The sequence below is a fragment of the Leucoraja erinacea genome, chromosome 5 (genome assembly GCF_028641065.1).
Source record: "Leucoraja erinacea ecotype New England chromosome 5, Leri_hhj_1, whole genome shotgun sequence".
NCBI classification, from domain to species: Eukaryota; Metazoa; Chordata; class Chondrichthyes; order Rajiformes; family Rajidae; genus Leucoraja; species Leucoraja erinaceus.
Genome location: NC_073381.1, coordinates 44,101,611 through 44,121,848, shown reverse-complemented (window position 1 = coordinate 44,121,848; position 20,238 = coordinate 44,101,611). Strand labels below are relative to the sequence as shown.

The 20,238-nt window shown below is 43.8% G+C and overlaps 1 protein-coding gene across 1 annotated transcript in view; it reads left to right on the top strand.

The window, feature by feature from the left end:
• Window positions 1-17,031: 17,031 nt before the first annotated feature.
• Window positions 17,032-20,238, top strand: part of LOC129697170 (putative Polycomb group protein ASXL2) — a 176,782-nt gene continuing 173,575 nt past the window's right edge. Inside the window, 1 exon segment of the mRNA XM_055635475.1 lies at window positions 17,032-17,495. Coding sequence (XP_055491450.1) covers window positions 17,439-17,495 — 57 coding nt within the window. The 5' untranslated portion in view covers window positions 17,032-17,438.

Here is a 20,238-nt window from a genome sequence, read left to right as displayed (position 1 = left end):
TACTTGGCATCGGTCAGCCTCCACAAAAAAGTGGTAACATATGCAAAAATGAGCTGAGATATTCAACTACATCAATTATGTTTACTCATCAAGGACAAGAAACTGCCAACACAAAGATACACAGCCAGCCATTGGTGGTTAACCAGAACAAGTATTTAAAACTATTAAAGGATGAGATCATCTGCATTATTTTACCCTGTTTTCATCAACTTGAGGAATTGCAAATTCAGCTCACAGACACAGGTTTAAAAATAACATTATTGGAAAATGTCTTTCCAGAGAGACTTTGGGATATGAACTTCACTTTTATAATTAACTAGACTAGGGGATAGGGGGGTTGTAGGGGAGGGGGGGGGGTAGGGGAGGGGGGGTGTAGGGGGGGTGTAGGGGGGGGGGTGTAGGGGAGGGGGGGTGTAGGGGAGGGGGGGTGTAGGGGGGGGGGGTGTGGGGGAGGGGGGGGGGTGTAGGGGAGGGGGTGTGTAGGGAGGGGGGGTGTAGGGGAGGGGGGGGTGTAGGGGGGGGGTGTAGGGGAGGGGGGGTGTAGGGGAGGGGGGGGTGTAGGGGAGGGGGGGTGGGGGTGTAGGGGAGGGGGGGTGTAGGGGAGGGAGGGGGTGTATGTGAGAGGGGGGTGTGGGGGGGGGGGGGGAGGTGGTGTGTAGGGGAGGGGGGTGCGGGAGTGGGGAGGGGTGTATGTGAGAGTGGGTGGTGTGAGCCCTCGCTCACAGAACACAGAACACAGCCCCTGCTCACAGAACACAGAACACAGCCCCCGCTCTGACTGCTCACTACGCTCATTCAGCTTTATTCTCACGGCCGGCGATTGACAGCGGGTGCCAGAAGGGGCTTCGCCGTCCTGGCGAATAACAGACCAATAACTTTTCTAATATTTCACCGATCGCCTTTTAAAAAGCCTATAACAAGGTCACACTCAAGAGATTAGTGTGCAAAATGAGAGCACATGGTGCTGGGGGTAGGGTATTGACATGGATAGAGAACTGGTTGGCAGACAACAAGCACAGAGTAGGAATAAATGGGGCCTTTTCAGATTGGCAGGAAGTGATAGTGCGGTGCCGCAAGACTCAGTGCTGGAACCCCAATTACTAACAGTATATATTAACGATTTAGTCGAGGGAATGTAACATCTCAAAGTTTGCAGATGACACAAAGTTGGGTGGCAGAGTGAGCAGCGAGGAGGATGTTATGAGGCTGCAGGGTGACTTGGATAGGTTGGGTGAATGGGCAGATCCATGGCAGATGCATTATAATGTGAATAAATGGGAGGTTATGCTCTTTGGTAGCAAGAACAGGAAGGCATATTATTATCTGAATGGTGTCAGATTAGTAAAAGGGGAGGCGCAACGAGACTTGGGTGTCCTTTTACATCAGTCACTGAAAGAAAGCATGCAGTTAGAGCAGGCAGGGAAGAAAGCTAATGGCATGTTGGTTGGCCTTCATTGCAAGAGGATTTGAGCTTAGGAGCAAGGAGGCTCTACCGCAGTTGTACAGGGCCACACCTGGAGTATTGTGCGCAGTTTTGGTCTCTTAATTTGAGGAAGGAGATTCTTGCTAATGAGGGAGTGCAGAGTATGTTCACCAAGTTAATTCCGGGGAATGGCAGGACTGACATGATGAAAAATGGGTCGATTGGGCTTGTATTCACTGGAATTGAGAAGGAAGAAAAGGGATCTTATAGAAACATGTAAAACTCTTAAGGGATTGGCCAGGCTAGATGCAGGAAAAATGTTCCCCATGTTGGAGGAATCCAGAACCAGGGGTCACAGTCTAAGAATAAGGGTTAGGCCATTTAGAACTGAGATGAGGAAAAACTTCAGAATCTTCAGAATCCTCTGCAGAAGGCAATGGAGGCCAATTCACTGGATGTTTTCAAGAAAAAGTTAGATTTAGCTCTTAGGGCTAATGGAATCAAGGGATATAGAGAAAAAGCAGGAGCGGGGTATTAATTTTGGATGATCAGCCATGATCATATAGCATGGTGGTGCTGGCTCGAAGGGCCGAATGGCCTCCTCCTGCACCTATTTTCTATGTTTCTAAAACCAAAGCACCCGGAAAAAGCCCTCGCGGTCGCAGGGAAAACATATCAACCTTGCACAGACAGCACCCATAGTCAGGATCGAAACGCGGTCCCTGGCGCAGCGTGGCAAAAGCTCTACCACTGTGCCACTATGATTTTTGACATTTGATAAACACACGATCATGACTGGTGTTTATAGGGTGAACTGAGGGACCCGTTCTTATGCGGATTAATCAGGTACTTGGTGTGTGTATAGGTGGTAGAATGGGGGAGGTTTTTTTAAATATTGGGCAAAAGACACAAAAGTAATGTGAAAATATTTTTGAATTGAGAGTGATCGAAATGAAACCAATGAGTGCCTGAAAATGGGAGTTAGATCAGCATTTGGGAGAGTATAATTTCCAGGGCAGTGGGGAAAGAACAAGGGAAATGGGTCTCATTAGATTGCTCTGCTCATTGCCAGCATAGATTTGATGGGCCGAATGATTTCATGTGGTCTAACTGTTACTATGATTCTTCCAAGATGATTTTGAAATTTCAGACTAAGAGATTTATAGTATTAGTGTTCGTTTCTGCTGCTCCCTGTTTCACATCCTCTTCTGCTCATTTTGCAGGAGGTAGCACCAATGCAGTCATCGATGTAGCAGAGATAAGAGTTTTGGGATCGACGACTGCATTGGTGCTACCTCCTGCACCCACACACAACTCACGGACTTCATCCATTTCACCACTACCTCCCATCCGGCACTCAAATACACCTGGACCATTTCCGACATTTCCCTACCATTTTTAGATCTAACTATCTCCATCGCAGGTGATAGACTACTGACCGACATCCACTATAAACCCACTGACTCCCATGGCTATCTGCATTACACTTCTTCCCACCCTGCTTCCTGTAAGAACTCCATCTCCTACTCCCAATTCCTCAGACTACGCCGCATCTGCACCCAGGATGAGGAGTTCCACACCAGGGCATCGGAGATGTCCTCATTCTTCAGGGTCCCCTCTTCTACTATAGATGAGACTCAAAACAAGTGCAGAGTCCTCCTTGTCCTCACCTTCCACCCTACCAGCCGTCACATACAACAAATAATCCTCCGACATTTTCGCCACCTCCAATGGGATCCCACCACTTGCCACATCTTCCCATCTCCACACCTGTCTGCTTTCCGCAGAGGCCGCACCCTCCATAACTCCCTGGTCGTTCCTTCCCACCCAAACCACCTCCTCTGCTAGCACTTTCCCTTGCAACCGCAGGAAATGCTACACTTGTCGCTTTATCTCCCTCCTTGACTCCACTCAAGGACCCAAGCAGTCTTTCCAGGTGCGGCAGAGGCTCCTCCAACCTCATCTATTGTATCCACTGCTCTAGATGTCAGCTGCTCTACATCGGTGAGACCAAGCGTAGGCTTGGCAATCGCTTCGCCCAACACCTCCGCTCGGTTCGCATTAACCTACCTGATCTCCCGGTGGCTCAGCACTTCAACTCCCCCTCCCATTCCGAATCTGACCTTTCCGTCCTGGGCCTCCTCCATGACCAGAGTGAGGACCACCGTAAATTGGAGGAGCAGCACCTCATATTTCGCTTGGGCAGTTTACACCCCAGCAGTATGAACATTGACTTCTCTAATTTCAGGTAGCCCCTGCTTTCTCCTCCCCTTCTCAGCACTCCCTCAGCCCACTGTCTCCACCTCTTCCTTACTTCTTCCCGCCCCCCCCCTCCCCCCCCGTCACATCAGTCTGAAGAAGGGTCTTGACCCGAAACATTGCCTAATTCCTTCGCTACATAGATGCTGCCTCACCTGCTGAGTTTCTCCAGCATTTTGGCTACCTTCGATGTTCCATCATTTGCAGTTCCTTCTTAAAGAGTAACTAGCTTTCATGGTGACCCATTTTGATATGGACAGATGATAGCACTTTTCACTGTGTGGTTGAATCTGTAATACCATCACATAATATACGTTGGTTTTTTGACTCACTAGATAAATGTTTGCAAATTGCTGCAGTCTGTCAGGCCCCCCCCCCCCCATACATTGCATCCCTGAATGTCAGAACCATAGTCACATCTCGCAGCACAGAAGCAGCCCTTCGGCCCACCTCATCCATGCCAACTAAGTCGCTTAATCAAGCGACTGCCACTTGTCTATATCTGGTATTGGTTTAGGTATTGGTATCGATTTATTATTGCCATGTATACCAAGATACAGTCAAAAGATTTTGTTGGCGTGCTATCCAGTCACAATGTTATTTTGCCAATTCTCTTGCTGGCGGCATTCCTTAGGTCTGTAAGATTACGGCATGGGCAGGAAAAACTGAAGGGTCCACAGTAGTTTGTAATGGAGCTGTGGAAGTAGGGGATACATTCTTCATCCACAACATGGAGTATATCTGAAAAAAATAGTGTTTTTGAGCATGATCTGTATCAATTATTTTTTAAAGGAGTGACGTTTAGTTAGCAGATAGATTGGGCAAAGTAGGCCTGATGTGTGCGACCAAATTTCCCTTGTCCCCAGGGTCATTGATTTCCATTTGCAAGTAACTTTACTTTTGTCTTAGGTAGACCTGGAATCAATGTATCACTCTCTGCAGCTCAGATAGAGATTGGGGTCAGAACGTTGCATGCTGAAATATGTTTTCATTTTCAACATATTTCAAGGATATTTCAAAGATCAAGGATCTTGATCGTTTGGGCATGTGGGCTGAGGAATAGCTGATGGAATTTAATACAGAGAAATGAAAGGTCTTGCATTTTGAGAAGTCTAACAAGGGCAGGACCCACACAGTGAATGGTAAAGCTCTGGGGAGTGTTGTACGGCAGAGGGATCTAGGAGCGCAGATATATGGTTCCTTGAAAGTCGCGTCACAGGTAGAAAGGGTGCTCTAAAAAGCTTTCGACACATTGGCCTTCATCAGTTAGAATATTGAGCACAGAAGTTGGGAGATCATGTTGCAGTTACATTAGACGTTAGTGAGGTCACATTTGAAGGCCTCATCGAAGATCATGGATCTTTGATGTTCCATGAAAGTGGCAGTTTTACTGCTATCTGCACCATTTTGGAATTTTGGCAGGCTTCCTCCATAGTTGTTCTTCATCTTGTAAGTGTAATGTTTTCATAAGGCTTAAAGATGCAGCATGTCTTGGAAGAAATTTAATCCTCAGTAAAAGCTGAGGTAACCTGTGCACATTTCAGTCTCACTGGTCAGAAGCTGTCGGTGGATCACACAAAGAAAACAGCTGATCCTAACACACTACATGGATGCTTGCGATAACACAATCATGGATTTCTTCCGATATTTCATTGGATTTAACATTATTAGAAAGAAATGGGGACTGCAGTGACAAATGAGCGACAAAAACTATTTTTACTTTTGAATGTCAAAAAAACTACAGATGATGAAATCTGAAAATAAAACAAAATGTTGGAAAATCTCAGCTGGTCAGGTAGCATCTGCTGAAAGAGATCGTGTTTCAAGTCTGGGATTCATGAAATTCTATTTTTGCTGTTGTTAGGAATTTGGAGATGACTAGAACTTTGCCCTGTTTGTTCCATGACCACTCTTGCCTAGGTTTCGCAAGCATTCCTGCGACTCTCTGGATAAATCAATGACAGGTGAAGGAATTTGCAGCATTCCCGCAGTCCAATTGCATTTGAAATGTAATGTTATATTTATGGTGTCAACACTCTGTTCTGAAACTGCCCACATACATAGCAACATCTTCTATCTTTCATAGAAATATCTATGAAGTTCAAAGTCGATGTACATTCTTGATTTATGCTCCATTATTTGACACATGATCCTTAAAAAATAATTAACCGTGAAGTAAATGAACAAATGCAAATATGCAGGAACTTATAGCAGCAGATCATCTACAGAGCACCAATGCTACTGATGTTAATGGTTCAATGCAGATACAAGCAAGGAGTTGCATCTTGGGAAGTCATGCTTGGGCAGGACCTTCACAGTGAATGGTAGGGCACAAGGAAGTCTTATAGAGCAGAGGGATCTAGGAATATAAGTACATTGTCCCTACCTGGTCGGAGATGCGGCTTTCCTCCGAGCCGCATCTTCATCCCTTCCTCGCGGCCTACCAACCGGACAGGAGCGGTGTTTCCTGCCGGGACCGGCCAGAACCTCAGCTTCGGCGGCGGCACAGCGCTGAAGAAGCATCCTGGAGTGAGTGATGCCTTACCAGTGTCGCCATGTGGTAACTTCCGGAGTGCTGAGACCGCCGACTCCAACATCGCGAAGCTGTGGTTGCAGAGCGTCAAGCTGCAGCAGCGCTGACTTTCAAACACCACTGAGACTGGGATCTCTCGCCGAGATCACCAGTGTCGGAGCTCCGACCAGTGCGGGCTGTGGACTTCGGGAGCCGCGGTCTCCGGGGAGGAAGCGGCCATTCCGGACATGCCAAGCCGTTGAAGAGTGTTGTCCCGACACCAGAGCTCCATCATCCGCCGAGTGGACCTCGCTCAGAGCCCCCCTCTGCCTTCCGGGACCAGAGGATTTTTCCCATCAATAAAAAAATTAGAAAGATATTAATGTTTTTAAATAATTTGCCATTCTCTCTGCTGCCCCTGCTGGAGGGAGGGGGAGGGACTATAAACCAGGAAGTGGTGTGCCTCACTCAGTCTCTGCAAGATGGAGGAAGCCAGAGGGTCAAGTCTCTCTGAGCTCTGAGTAACACTGAAAACATGTCTACTCAACTGTGAGTGCCCTTAATGTGGTTTGAAAATGAAAATATTGTTGGTTTGAAGTAAAAATGCACTGCACTGCAAATGCACTGCAAATGGTTGTTTGGGTTGAAGTAAAAATGCACTGCAAATGGTTGTTTGGGTTGAAGTAATTGATGGAGAGGTGGAATATTGCGTCGGGGGACCAGCCCTCCCATGTGAACATGGGACACAATGGGTCCCACTTAGTCTAGTATTTAATATAATCTCAGAATCCAACCAGCAAAACCGGATAATTGGAGGAGATTTCAACTGTGTTTTGGATCAATATTTGGATAAATCCTCACAACAAAAGAGATATAACACAAAATCAAAATCCTGCGAACTCGTAAATACGTATATAAAAAATACAAATATAACAGACGTATGGAGGATTGCAAATCCATCTGGAAGAGAATATTCCTTTTATTCATCCGTACATAAAAATATTGACTATTTTCTGGTGGACACAAAATGAATCCCTTTTACAACAAATCCCAAATATCATAATAGTATTACTTCCGATCATTCCCCTCTAACCTTCTCCCTAAAACTAGAAGGAATGTACAATAAAAAAACGTTCTGGAGGTTTAATCCCCAAATACTAACTAACCCAGTTTGCTGTGAATATTTAAAACAACAGATGGAATTCTTTTTTGAGACAAATGATACTCCAGGTATTTCGGCTTTGTTATTATGGGAATCTTTTAAGGCCTTTATCAGTGGCTCTATCATTTCACATCAAGCATATCAAAACAAAAAGAACAGGATGGAACAACTGGAATTAGAATAACAGATTAGACAGCTGGATTCAGAAAATGCTATAGATCCTTCTATAGATAAACATAATAAGATAGTAGTATTAAAATTCAAGTTAACCAGAACGGTTCGGTGCGTACTCTGGTTATAAACTTAACTACCAAAAAAGTGAACTATTACCGATTAACTCATCGGCTAAGCAGCTCCCTCGCTCTTTAACCTCATTTAAATGGATGGATTTCGCTACCTTGGTGTTTTTATCACAATACCTATATCTGATATGTTCCACACAAACGTTCTGCCTCTGGATGAGAAAGCTGAAAGAGGCTGAAAGAGGCTTTGACCGCTGGTCAGTTTTACCGTTATCCCTCGTGGCCCGGATAAATCTGGTCAAGATGGTCGTCCTACCCAAATTCCTGTATCTTTTCCAGCATGTTCCTATATTTATCACTAAATCTTTTTTTGATAAATTAGAAAGGAGAATATCTAAATTTTTATGGGGTAGCAAACCGGCCAGAATTCAAAAGGCGGTACTACAGTCTCCTAAGAGTGACGGCGGTTTGGCACTTCCTGACTTTAGGCGATACTACTGGGCTGCTAACTTGCAAAAAATCCTGTACTGGATCAATGATGATTGCGACCACCTACCGACCTGGGTACACATGGAAAAGGCGAGTTCACATCTCCCATTGCGGTCTGTCCTATGCTCTCAACTCCCCCTTTCTATAACATCTGCAGGGGCAGGCCCAATTGCGTCCCTCTCGCTCAAGATATGGAGTCAACTTAGGAAAAACTTTGGTTTACAAGGCCCTTCCATCTTGACCCCACTGCTTAAAAATCACATCTTTAAACCTTCAAGTACAGACTCCGCATTCAAAACCTGGCATAGTAATGGCATCAGTAGTATCAAAAACCTATACAAGGATGGCATTTTTTCGTCTTTTGCGGAGCTTTCGTCCAACTATAGCCTCCCAAACTCCCACCTTTTTTTCGTTTTTTTTTAGATAAACTCAGACCTCAGATTAGGGATTTTGTGAAGAAGATATTCCCCCCATTTCCCAAATCGTCCCCCCTGAAACCCTGACCAATTCCATCCTAGCTCTAGATCCCAACCGGAAGAAATAGATGCATCTCTTTTTTGTACAACTTGTTAGGGTCGGTTATATTGAAACCTCATACCTCATTAAAAGCTGTATGGGAGGGCGAGCTGAATACGAAACTAACAGACCAGTAATGGGACTCTGCCTTGGATTTGATCCATTCTTCCTCCATATGTGCCCATCATGGCCTAATCCAATGCGAAGTCCTTCACAAAGTCCACTACACAAACGCAAGATTATCTAGAATACACCCCGCTGTTAAAGACACCTGCAACAGATGCAATCAATCCCCTGCCAACCATAGTCATATGTTTTGGTCTTGCCGTAAGCTAGCAACCTTTTGGAGGAGTGCTTTCGACGTGCTAAGCAGCGCCTATGGCCAGGCTATTCCTCCAAACCCACTGTCAGCTATTTTTGGTATCCCTCCCAACACCAACCTCTCTGTTGCTTTGAAGCGAGTCCTGGCTTTTACAACCTTGTTAGCCCGGAGACTGATCTTGCTTAACTGGAGGCTTACCTGTCCCCCGACACACGCCCGCTGGATCAAGGAGGTGCTCTACAACTTAAAGCTTGAAAAACTTAGGTTCTCTCTCAAAGGCTCTACCAAGACATTCCTAGATACATGGAACCCTTTCTGGAACTTGTTAACTCTCTTAACTTGTTTCCGGACTCGGAAGAGGACTGAGTGCCCTCTTTCACTGCTCTGTCTTATTGCAGCTGCTATCCCCTCAACCCCCCCTCCCCCCCCCCCCCCCCCCCCCTTATTTATTTACCCCTTTATTTTTTATTCATTTTTTCATTTTGTTATCTTATCGTATCTGTGTGGATGTGTACGCATGTGAGTGTTGTTTGTCCCCGGGTGGCGAGGGTGGGTAAGGGTAAGGGTAAGGGTAAGGGTTTTGAGGGTCGTTTACATACTGTTGTACAATTATGTTCTGACTATCACTGTCTGTTATCATTGTATGTATGCAAATTGCTATCAAATTCAAAATTCAAATAAAAAGATTTAAATAAATCGAATTCTCTCCGCGAGAGATATCAGGCTATTTCAAATTACTAAACAAGAAATTTTTGAATTCGGCGACAAACCGCATAAACTTCTCGCACGTCAGTTGAGAAAAGTGGAAAAGGATCATACTATTCAAAAAATTAGATCAGAAAAAGGTGGATTGTTCACACTTCCAAAAGATATTAACGAAAGATTTGTCCAATTCTATCAAAATTTATATACATCCAAAACATCAGCAGAAACGATAAAAATTAAAAACTTCCTTGATAACTGTAATCTTCCGTCACTTAACGTGGCAGAACGTGAAGAATTAGGAGCACAGATTACAATTAAATAAATCGAAGAGACTATTAATTCATTGAAGAATGGCAAAACCCTAGGCCCAGATGGGTTTAGCAATGAATTTTATTTAAAAATTTATGACGTAAATGTAATGGCAGATTTTCATATCTTTCAGGTAATTAGCACCCTAGCCGCTATTTGGATGAGAATGGTTGAAGGGGGTGTCTTCTAAACGCACGCACAGAGACCTTCAGAGCTTCTTCTCAGATATGACTTAAAAACAGTCTTTTGATGAATAAATGTTTTATTGTTGATAGAAAACAGTGAGATACATCCAAGTTTCTTCTGACTCGTTACTACAGTCTTTGAACTCCAGCTTATTACTTTAGACATTAGTAAACTTCTCGTGTCTCCGTAACACTGGCAAGATCCGCATGATCCCGCATGGTAGAAGGGTTAACCTTCCCCATCGGCTCTCCAAACTAATCTAAAAACTAAACTTCTGCACAAGCATCTAAGCTCCAAACACGTCCAAAAACACGTCATAAATCCCACCCACAATATAACGGGCAGTCTAAAATTTAAAAGCACATGCCATCATCAATGACATGCAAAACATGCAAAACTACAGTAATCTCCCCACGTTTACAAAACCTTTATATACACGCATTTAAAGAACAGACGCTACCACAAACCTTAGCCAAATCAACTATTACACTGATACCAAAAAAAGATAAAGATCTGGAAGAGCCAGGATCATTCAAAGCAATTGCCCTGTTAAATACAGATCAGAAAATATTAGCTGAAACCCTGGCAAGAAGACTAAATAAATAACGTCTGTTTAATATAATGTACACATAGAACGATAAAGGAAGACTTATCAATTATTTCATTAGATGCAGAAAAAGCATTTGACCAAGTAGAATGGAAATACCTTTTTACAGTATTGCAAAAATTCCAGTTAGGAGAAAATTATATTTCATGGATAAAGTTGCTCTATGACAAGCCGACTGCCAGAAGACTGACTAATCAAATACTCTCACCTAAATTTCAGCTATCCAGGGGCAATAGACAAGGGTGCGCATTATCACCCCTGTTATTTGCCATTGCGATTGAACCTTTAGCAGAAAGTATAAGAGTACATCCGAATATTCATGGCTATAATACTAAATATTCTAATAATAAAATATCATTATATGCAGATGATGTATTACCATTTTTCACCAACTCCCAAGTTAGCATTCCAAACATACTAAATCTTATAGAGGAATTTGGTTCCTTTTCAGGCTATAGAATAAACTGGAACAAAAGTGAAATTATGTCAATAAAGCCTTAAGATCCGACACACCTTCTAAAATTCCCTTTTAGATTTGCTACGGAAAAATTTAAATATCCTGGAGTTCATGTAACTAGAAAATACACTTCTCTATTCCATGCAAACTTTCCTCCATTAATTACCAAATTAAATGCCCTTATTCAATTCTGGAAAACACTTCATATGTCTCTTATAGGCAAAATAAATGCCATAAAGATGATCTTCCTGCTAAAATCATATATCCAAGACTATTAATATACGGTTCCAGACACACTAGACGAACGTATGAACAGAAACTCGGATTCAAACAAGTTAATATCATACCATCTTAATACCCTTTTAAATATACAAACCCCATCGTCAGAAGTAATTAGAAGAGCTTGGGAAGATGAACTCGGCCTAACAATTTTAAAAGACAGATGGGAGGAAAGTCATCTATATATACACAACTGTTCTCTTAACGTTAGGTATTCGCTAATACAATTTAAAATATTGCACAGACTCTATTATTCAAAGTCTAAATTGAATAAGGTCTTCCCAAATGTTTCTCCTATTTATATTACTAAAACTCTGTTCTTGACCGGTTTTGGCTTTCTGTGCTGCGGTGAGGGCTCTGTGCCCCCCCTCCCCCCCCCCCCCCTCCCCCTCCCCCCTCTCCCCCTCCCCCCCCCCTCACCTCCCCCCCTCTCCTCCAATCCCCCTCTCTTCCCAATCCCCCCTCTCCTCCCCCCCCCTCCATCCCCTCCCCCACCGTCTCTCTCCCCTAAACCCCCCTCCCCTCCACACACCCCTACGCCCTCCCTGCTCCCCACCTCTTCCCCCCCCCCATCATCTCAACCTCCTCTCAGCACACCGTCTCTCTCCCCCCCCCCCCCCCCCCCCTCTCTCCCCCCCTCTCTCTCCCCCCCCCTCTCTCCCCCCCCCTCTCTCCTCCCCCCCCCCCATCTCCTCCCCCCCTCTCTCCTCCCCCCCTCTCTCCTCCTCCCCCCTCTCTCCTCCCCCCTCTCTCCTCCCCCCCTCTCTCCTCCCCCTCTCCCTCTCTCTCTCTCTCCCCCCCCCCTCCTCCCCTCTATTAGCATGAGGGGGGGGGGGGGGGGTAGTTATTGTGTGATGCTGCATGCCACATCCCCCCCCCCCCACAACCGCACGTTGGGGGAACAGACCCAATGGGTCTGTACTTGGTCTAGTTTGTGATAAATGTCTCCTTCAGAAAGCAACTATAACCCATTCCTTCGCCTCTTGTATAAAGTTACATAATTTCTGGAGAGGAATTTTTGATTTTTTTTCTAAAACACTTAAAATAAAATTGGACCCCGACACTGAACTGATCACTCTCTAGGTGCCTCAGAAGCCTGTTCTGATCTAACACTATTTCAAAGACGTTTCCTTAATTATGGTCTGATAACGGCAAAAAAACGAATACTTAAATTTTGGAAACACACATCAGTCCCCAGTGTTAAGATGTGGATTACAAACATGTCCGAGACACTACATCTTGAAAATATTAAAAAAACAGATAATTTTTCCAAGACATAGACACCCCTCACCGAATTCTTACAAGGAGAGTATGGCGCAACACAACTTTGGATTTAAATCCAACTGTGGGTTGGGTGAAGGTACACAAAAAAGCTGGAGAAACTCAGTGGGTGCAGCATGGGTTGGGTGAGGTGGGTGAGGTGGGTGGGGAGGGACGAGAGGCAGGTATAGCACCAATTTTCTCTCTCTTTTTCTTTTTGTTCTTTTTTTTCTTTTCTTTCTTTCTTTTATCCACTCTTTGGCTACACTACTTTGGTAGTCAAGGGGGCCTTTCTTTGCACCACTCACTTTTTCTCTCTCTTGTTCTTTCTCTTTCCTTTTCCTTTATTTCAAAGCTAAAAAGCCAAAATTGAAGCTATGCATTAACTGTATAATTTTTATATGCCGGTTGTTCTACTCTTGTACATTATTAGAAGCAAATGTACAAGAGTAGAACAACCGGCATATAAAAATTATACAGTTAATGCATAGCTTCAATTTTGGCTTTTTAGCTTTGAACTAGTTTTGTTTTTTTTTAAATATTTTTATTTATTAAAATAAAAATATTTTTAAAAAACAAAAAAAAACTAGTTTCCCTGTTTCCCCCGTGCGATCAGGCTGAAGGGTCCTGACTCAAACATCACCTATCCATTTTCTCCAGAAATGCTGCCTGAGGGACGATCTTATAGGCACAGATATATCCCTCACCCATGTCTCTTCGTCCTGGAGTTCTGCTCTGGCTACTTCTCATCCCATAAATAAAAGGAAACTTTGGTGGAGTGGCCTGGTCAGAGTGGCCATGTTGGGAGAGGGGCTGGGCAGAGGGTGAGCAGCCATAGACCGAGCTGAGATGGGGCACCTTGATCGGCAGACACAAGTTGTACCCAAGAGACTGTTTCCGTGGTGGATGACTCTATTGTTCTCCTGCGTCATGGAAGTCCCAGTTTCCAGTGCCAGCATTGCAGTAGGTCAGATGCCACTCCCTCTGGCTGCCCTGCCCAGTTCTAATGGGGTTCTCGTGGATCTTCTGCAGTCCTCTTGAATCTCTCTGGGAAACATAGGAACATAGAAACATAGAAATTAGGCGCAGGAGTAGGGCATTCGGCCCTTCGAGCCTGCACCGCCATTCAATATGATCATGGCTGATCATCCAACTCAGTATCTCGTACCTGCCTTTTCTCCATACCCTCTGATCCCCTTAGCCGCAAGGGCCACATCTAACTCCCTCTTAAATATAGCCAATGAACTGGCCTTGACTACCCTCTGCGGCAGAGAGTTCCAGAGATTCACCACTCTCTGTGTGAAAAAAGTTCTTCTCATCTCGGTTTTAAAGGATTTCCCCCTTATCCTTAAGCTGTGACCCCTTGTCCTGGACTTCCCCAACATCGGGAGCAATCTTCCTGCATCTAGCTTGTCCAACCCCTTAAGAATTTTGTACGTTTCTATAAGATCCCCCTCTCAATCTCCTAAATTCTAGAGAGTATAAACCAAGTCTATCCAGTCTTTCTTCATAAGACAGTCCTGACATCCCAGGAATCAGTCTGGTGAACCTTCTCTGCACTCCCTCTATGGCAATAATGTCCTTCCTCAGATTTGGAGACCAAAACTGTACGCAATACTCCAGGTGTGGTCTCACCAAGACCCTGTACAACTGCAGTAGAACCTCCCTGCTCCTATGCTCAAATCCTTTTGCTATGAAAGCTAACATACCATTCGCTTTCTTCACTGCCTGCTGCACCTGCATGCCTACTTTCAATGAATGGTATACCATGACACCCGGGTCTCGCTGCATCTCCCCTTTTCCTAGTCGGCCACCATTTAGATAATAGTCTGCTTTCCTGTTTTTTGCCACCAAAATGGATAACCTCACATTTATCCACATTATACTGCATCTGCCAAACATTTGCCCACTCACCAAGCCTATCCAAGTCACCTTGCAGTCTCCTAGCATCCTCCTCACAGCTAACACTGCCCCCCAGCTTAGTGTCATCTGCAAACTTGGAGATATTGCCTTCAATTCCCTCATCCAGATCATTAATATATATTGTAAATAGCTGGGGTCCCAGCACTGAGCCTTGCGGTACCCCACTAGTCACTGCCTGCCATTGTGAAAAGGACCCATTTACTCCTACTCTTTGCTTCCTGTTTGCCAGCCAGTTCTCTATCCACATCATTACTGAACCCCCAATGCCGTGTACTTTAAGTTTGTATACTAATCTCTTATGTGGGACCTTGTCGAAAGCCTTCTGGAAGTCCAGATACACCACATCCACTGGTTCCACCCTATCCACGCTACTAGTTACATCCTCGAAAAATTCTATAAGATTCGTCAGACATGATTTACCTTTCGTAAATCCATGCTGACTTTGTCCAATGATTTCACCACTTTCCAAATGTGCTGCTATCCCATCTTTAATAACTGACTCTAGCAGTTTCCCCACTACCGATGTTAGACTAACTGGTCTGTAATTCCCCATTTTCTCTCTCCCTCCCTTCTTAAAAAGTGGGGTTACGTTTGCTACCCGCCAATCTTCAGGAACTACTCCAGAATCTAAAGAGTTTTGAAAGATTATTACTAATGCATCCACTATTTCTGGAGCTACTTCCTTAAGTACTCTGGGATGCAGCCTATCTGGCCCTGGGGATTTATCGGCCTTTAATCCATTCAATTTACCCAACACCACTTCCCGGCTAACCTGGATTTCACTCAATTCCTCCAACTCCTTTGTCCCCTGCTATTTCCGGCAAATTACTTATGTCTTCCTTAGTGAAGACGGAACCAAAGTAGTTATTCAATTGGTCCGCCATATCCTTGTTCCCCATGATCAACTCACCTGTTTCTGACTGCAAGGGACCTACATTTGTTTTAACTAATCTCTTTCTTTTCACATATCTATAAAAACTTTTGCAGTCAGTTTTTATGTTCCCTGCCAGTTTTCTTTCATAATCTATTTTCCCTTTCCTAATTAAGCCCTTTGTCCTCCACTGCTGGTCTCTGAATTTTTCCCAGTCCTCCGGTATGCTGCTTTTTCTGGCTAATTTGTACGCATCATCCTTCGCTTTGATACTATCCCTGATTTCCCTTGTTATCCACGGATGTACTACCTTCCCTGATTTATTCTTTTGCCAAACTGGGATGAACAATTTTTGTAGTTCATCCATGCAGTCTTTAAATGTCTTCCATTGCATATCCACCATCAACCCTTTTAGAATTAATTGCCAGTCAATCTTGGCCAATTCACGTCTCATACCCTCAAAGTTACCTTTCTGCCTGCTGACTGAATCTATGCCATTTTAAACCTGGCACATGAACGGAAGTCCAATCAATTGTCAGGAGCCATTTGGTTCCAAGGGAAGGGGAAACACGTGTTTTTAATATTTAATGAAAATATTTTCAGTACTTTAATTGATATATTTAGTGTCGATGTGCTTTTTCAAAGAAAAAATGTTTAATTTTTTTATATGCTCTAATTTTTTCTGAGCATTTGTGAACATTGAAGAGACATTTCATGGCCTGTAAATCAGGGGCATAACTTCACCAGCAGTCAAAATAGTTCTGTGTAGTTGCCTGCACTGAGGTGGTGGGAGATTAGCACCCTGAGCCACACATGAACAAAAATATTATGGTGTGTTTCAGGCAACCACAAATTTACGTCAACACAATATCTGAAGAAGGGTTTCGACCCGATACGTTGCCTATTTCCTTCGCTCCATAGATGCTGCCTCACCCGCTGAGTTTCTCCAGTATTTTTGGCTACCTACAATATGTACAATATTATTTTCACTAAAGTTGTCTATTTTTTTAGACCTTAAAATTCTCAAAGAATATCCAGAGTATGGCACCACTATTCATTGCACACATGAAAGGATATGGTGGTTTATTTGCAAGGCAGATTATTTAACAGGAATACATGGCAACGCCTCAGGCTTCTACTCCAGACTGCATATTGCAGTCAATGTCATTTGTGTACAAATTCCAATATGTTGTCAGACCACTTTTTAGAACTGCGTGCGGCAGAAGGCAGGAATGGATGAGGATTCATGTGCACACACTACAGATGCGTAGTTGGACTTAGTTGTTTTTACAGTAGCTCCCGGCTTTAATATGTCAAACAAAAAATAATAATCTGCAATTACCAGTCGGCAGACCCCTGCTTGGTGTTGTGGTTTTACCAGTCCAAAACAGACAGCGTATTTACCAACCCCCACCCACTCACTGCTCCTGCATTCTTCAGTGCGGTGACGTTCCTGAGATTACGTCCTGTTTTACTGTATGTGCATCTGACGCCCCCGAAGCATCGTGTGAAACGGTGCGCCGAAGTTTGAAAGACAACCCGGCGCTTTTAAAATAAATATTATTATTTTTCTGCAAAAAGGAGGGATTAAAAGCAGTACTTGTTGCGGGGTCGAAGCGCTGCATTGGCTGCCTGTGTGTGTGAGAGTGAATGATGCTGTTTCCTGTCTTACTGTACATGACGTGCGTGCACTCTGGCCGTGTGTCTGGGCGGTCTGTGCATCATGTGAGGCTGTTGTACAGTAACCCGGCAGCGACATGGCAGCAGCGGCGCTTGCACACTGAGAGCCCGGGCGGGCTGTCACTCACCGCCCGAGCGCAGCGCTCGCGCTCCATTACTCAGCTCTTTTTTTTCCGCCTTCTCCCTCCGCTTGCACAGAGTCTCCGCAACCTTCAGCAAGTGTCAGCCTTTCCGACATGAAGGAAAAACAGAAGAAAAAGAAAGGACGAACCTGGGCGGAGGCAGCACGAACGGTAAAAGCAACAACATTAATTGCGGCGTTAGTTTTTTTTTCCGCTTTCCAATTTTTTTTTTTGCCCAAAAATAAAGACAATTTAAAACTTTGCGTACGAATGCGTGGGCGAGCGTGGGTGTGTATGTACGAGTTCATGACCTACGGCTGCAATCATTTACTGCCAAGGCCTCCCGTAGGCCGGGGAATTGTTTCTTTTAAATTAATCGATTGCTGGAGTATCGGCGAATGGTCAAGTTTGGAGTTGTCAGCCTAAAGTTCGCCCAGTTTATGCTTCAGAAACCACCTTTTGCAATGTCCATCGTGGAAAATAAAATGTTAACCGACAGACAGATTAATGGGTCAGGGAAATATGAGCTGTCAATGGCTTTCAATTGCGTGATTGTACAAAAAAAAGCCACTTTTGCAAACTTTATTTTTAATTAGCGTTTATCATGCAATTTTGCAATATTGCACAATTTTTAGTCGACTGAACGCACTAGGTGAACGTCCAAACTATTTGTTTATATGGGTGATATATCATACCAAATTGTTTGAATCAGTAATCCAGTAATAATAATAATAATAATGTTTTTGACATTTGAGTGTAGAATTGTTTTTGAGTGTATAATGGAGCAGAGTCTGACACCTAATTATATTAACAAGCCACGATATGTGTGATACCTCACCTGCGAAGAATATTTGAGCTGGTTTAGCATTTTAGGTGGTGGTTACCTGTATGGTGGTTACCTGAAAAAAATTGAATCTTTTTAGTAATTGTTTTCTGCCAGTATCAATGCTTAATTTCTTCTGAAATTTTGCAATACAATTATTTTCACTCATTCTTGTGACACCAAATTAGTGGATCTTCCTTTTGTTGCATGCTGAAAGTTAGGACTGTTGGTGACTTTCTGGAAAAAACAGGGTTGGAAGGCTGTAATAATGGGATGAATGTTAGTGGAGTATTTGAGTTCCACACTGAAGTTATACGTTCTGTCCTTTTGTCTTTTGGATCATGTATTCTGTATTTGTGAAATGCATTTATGCAAACCACTGGTACTTCAATGCCTGCACTGGCAGAGAGGGTAGTTGTAGCACAATTTTACATTAATAGTTTCTACAATAAATGTGAATGTAGAAAATAACAGTGGAATTGGAAGTGCTTAAGATCCCGAGATTATCAATTTGTGTGTGCATAGTCATATTTTTATGTGTTTTGCACTCTTGGTATATTTTTGGTTCACAGTGCACCATATAAAAGGAGATGAAGCAAATCATAAGTTCTATTAACAAGACAACAATACTTTGCTCATCAATTTTGGGAAGCTATAGTTTTGGAGAATATTACAGAGCTGTAATGGCAGCAATCAGACCGAGTCAAGTCAAGAGAGAGTTTATTGTCATATGTCCCAGATAGGCCAATTAAATTTTTGCTTTGCATCAGCGCAACGGAATAAAGTAGGCACGAATACAGAACATATCATATCAGTGAGTCCATATACCATTATATAAATATATACACACATCAATAAATAAGCAGATAAAGTGCAAATAAACATATAATGGTCTATTAGTGTTCAGAGATTTGTTTCAGTTGAGTTTAATAGCCTGGTGGCTGTGGGGAAGTAGCTATTTCTGAACCTGGACGTTGCAGTCTTCAGGCTGACTGGATACAGAATTGACTTCTTGAAAGAAAGCAGAGGATGATGATGTGAGGTTGTTTTTCAGACTGGAGGCCTGTGACTAGTGGTGTGCATTTTGGGAAGTCAAACCACGCTGGAACCTGCACAATGAATGGCAAGGCTCTGGGGATGGATGGATGGATGGATGGAATACTTTATTGTCACATGTAACAAGGCACAGTGAAATTATTTGCTTGCAAACCCAATGTATACAAATAGCGGCCACCCATGGCGCAGACAAAGTTACAAAGTACGCCAGTTCCTCTTTTGTTCTTCCCCCATTCCCTCCCCCCCCCCCCCCCCCCCCCCAGCGGTTCCCATTGTCCTTTGTTCTTCCCCTCCCCCTCACGGCGGTCTCCCCATGCCCGGTCCTCTGGGGTGTTGAAAAGCAGAGGGATCTAGAAGTGCAAGTCAAGTCACTTTTATTTACATAGCACATTTAAAAAACAACTCTCGTTGGCCAAAGTGCTTTACATTGGTGGAGGTATTAACGTTATACAACAGTGGTTCATAGATTAAATACAAACATCACTACATACATATAGCCCTCGCTCAGAGGACGTCAAGAAAGGCTTGGGAGTAGAGATGAGTTTTAAGTCTCGACTTAAAGGAGTCGATGGAGGGGGCAGTTCTGATGGGACGAGGGATGCTGTTCCACAGTCTAGGAGCTGCAACTGCAAAGGCGCGGTCGCCCCTGAGCTTATGGGATGTTCAGTAACCCCAGGTCGGCCGATCTGAGGAACCTGGAGGTGGTGTGGTGGGTAAGCAGACTTTTGATGTAGGTGAGGGCAAGCCCACTACGGGCTTTGTAGACATAAAGGGGGATCTTGAAATTTATTCGGAATCGCACAGGTTCATATTTCCTTGAAAATGGGGTTACAGGTAGATAGGATGGTCAAGAAGCCTTTTGGCACATTGGTCTTTATCAGTCAGAGTGTTGAGTATAGATGTTGATCATAGATGGTAAATCGATAGGATGGGTTTAGAGGGATATGGACCAAACGCAGGCAGGTGACACTAGTATAGATGGGACATGTTAGTTGGTGTGTGCAAGTTGAGTCAAAAGGTATGACTAAGATGTGA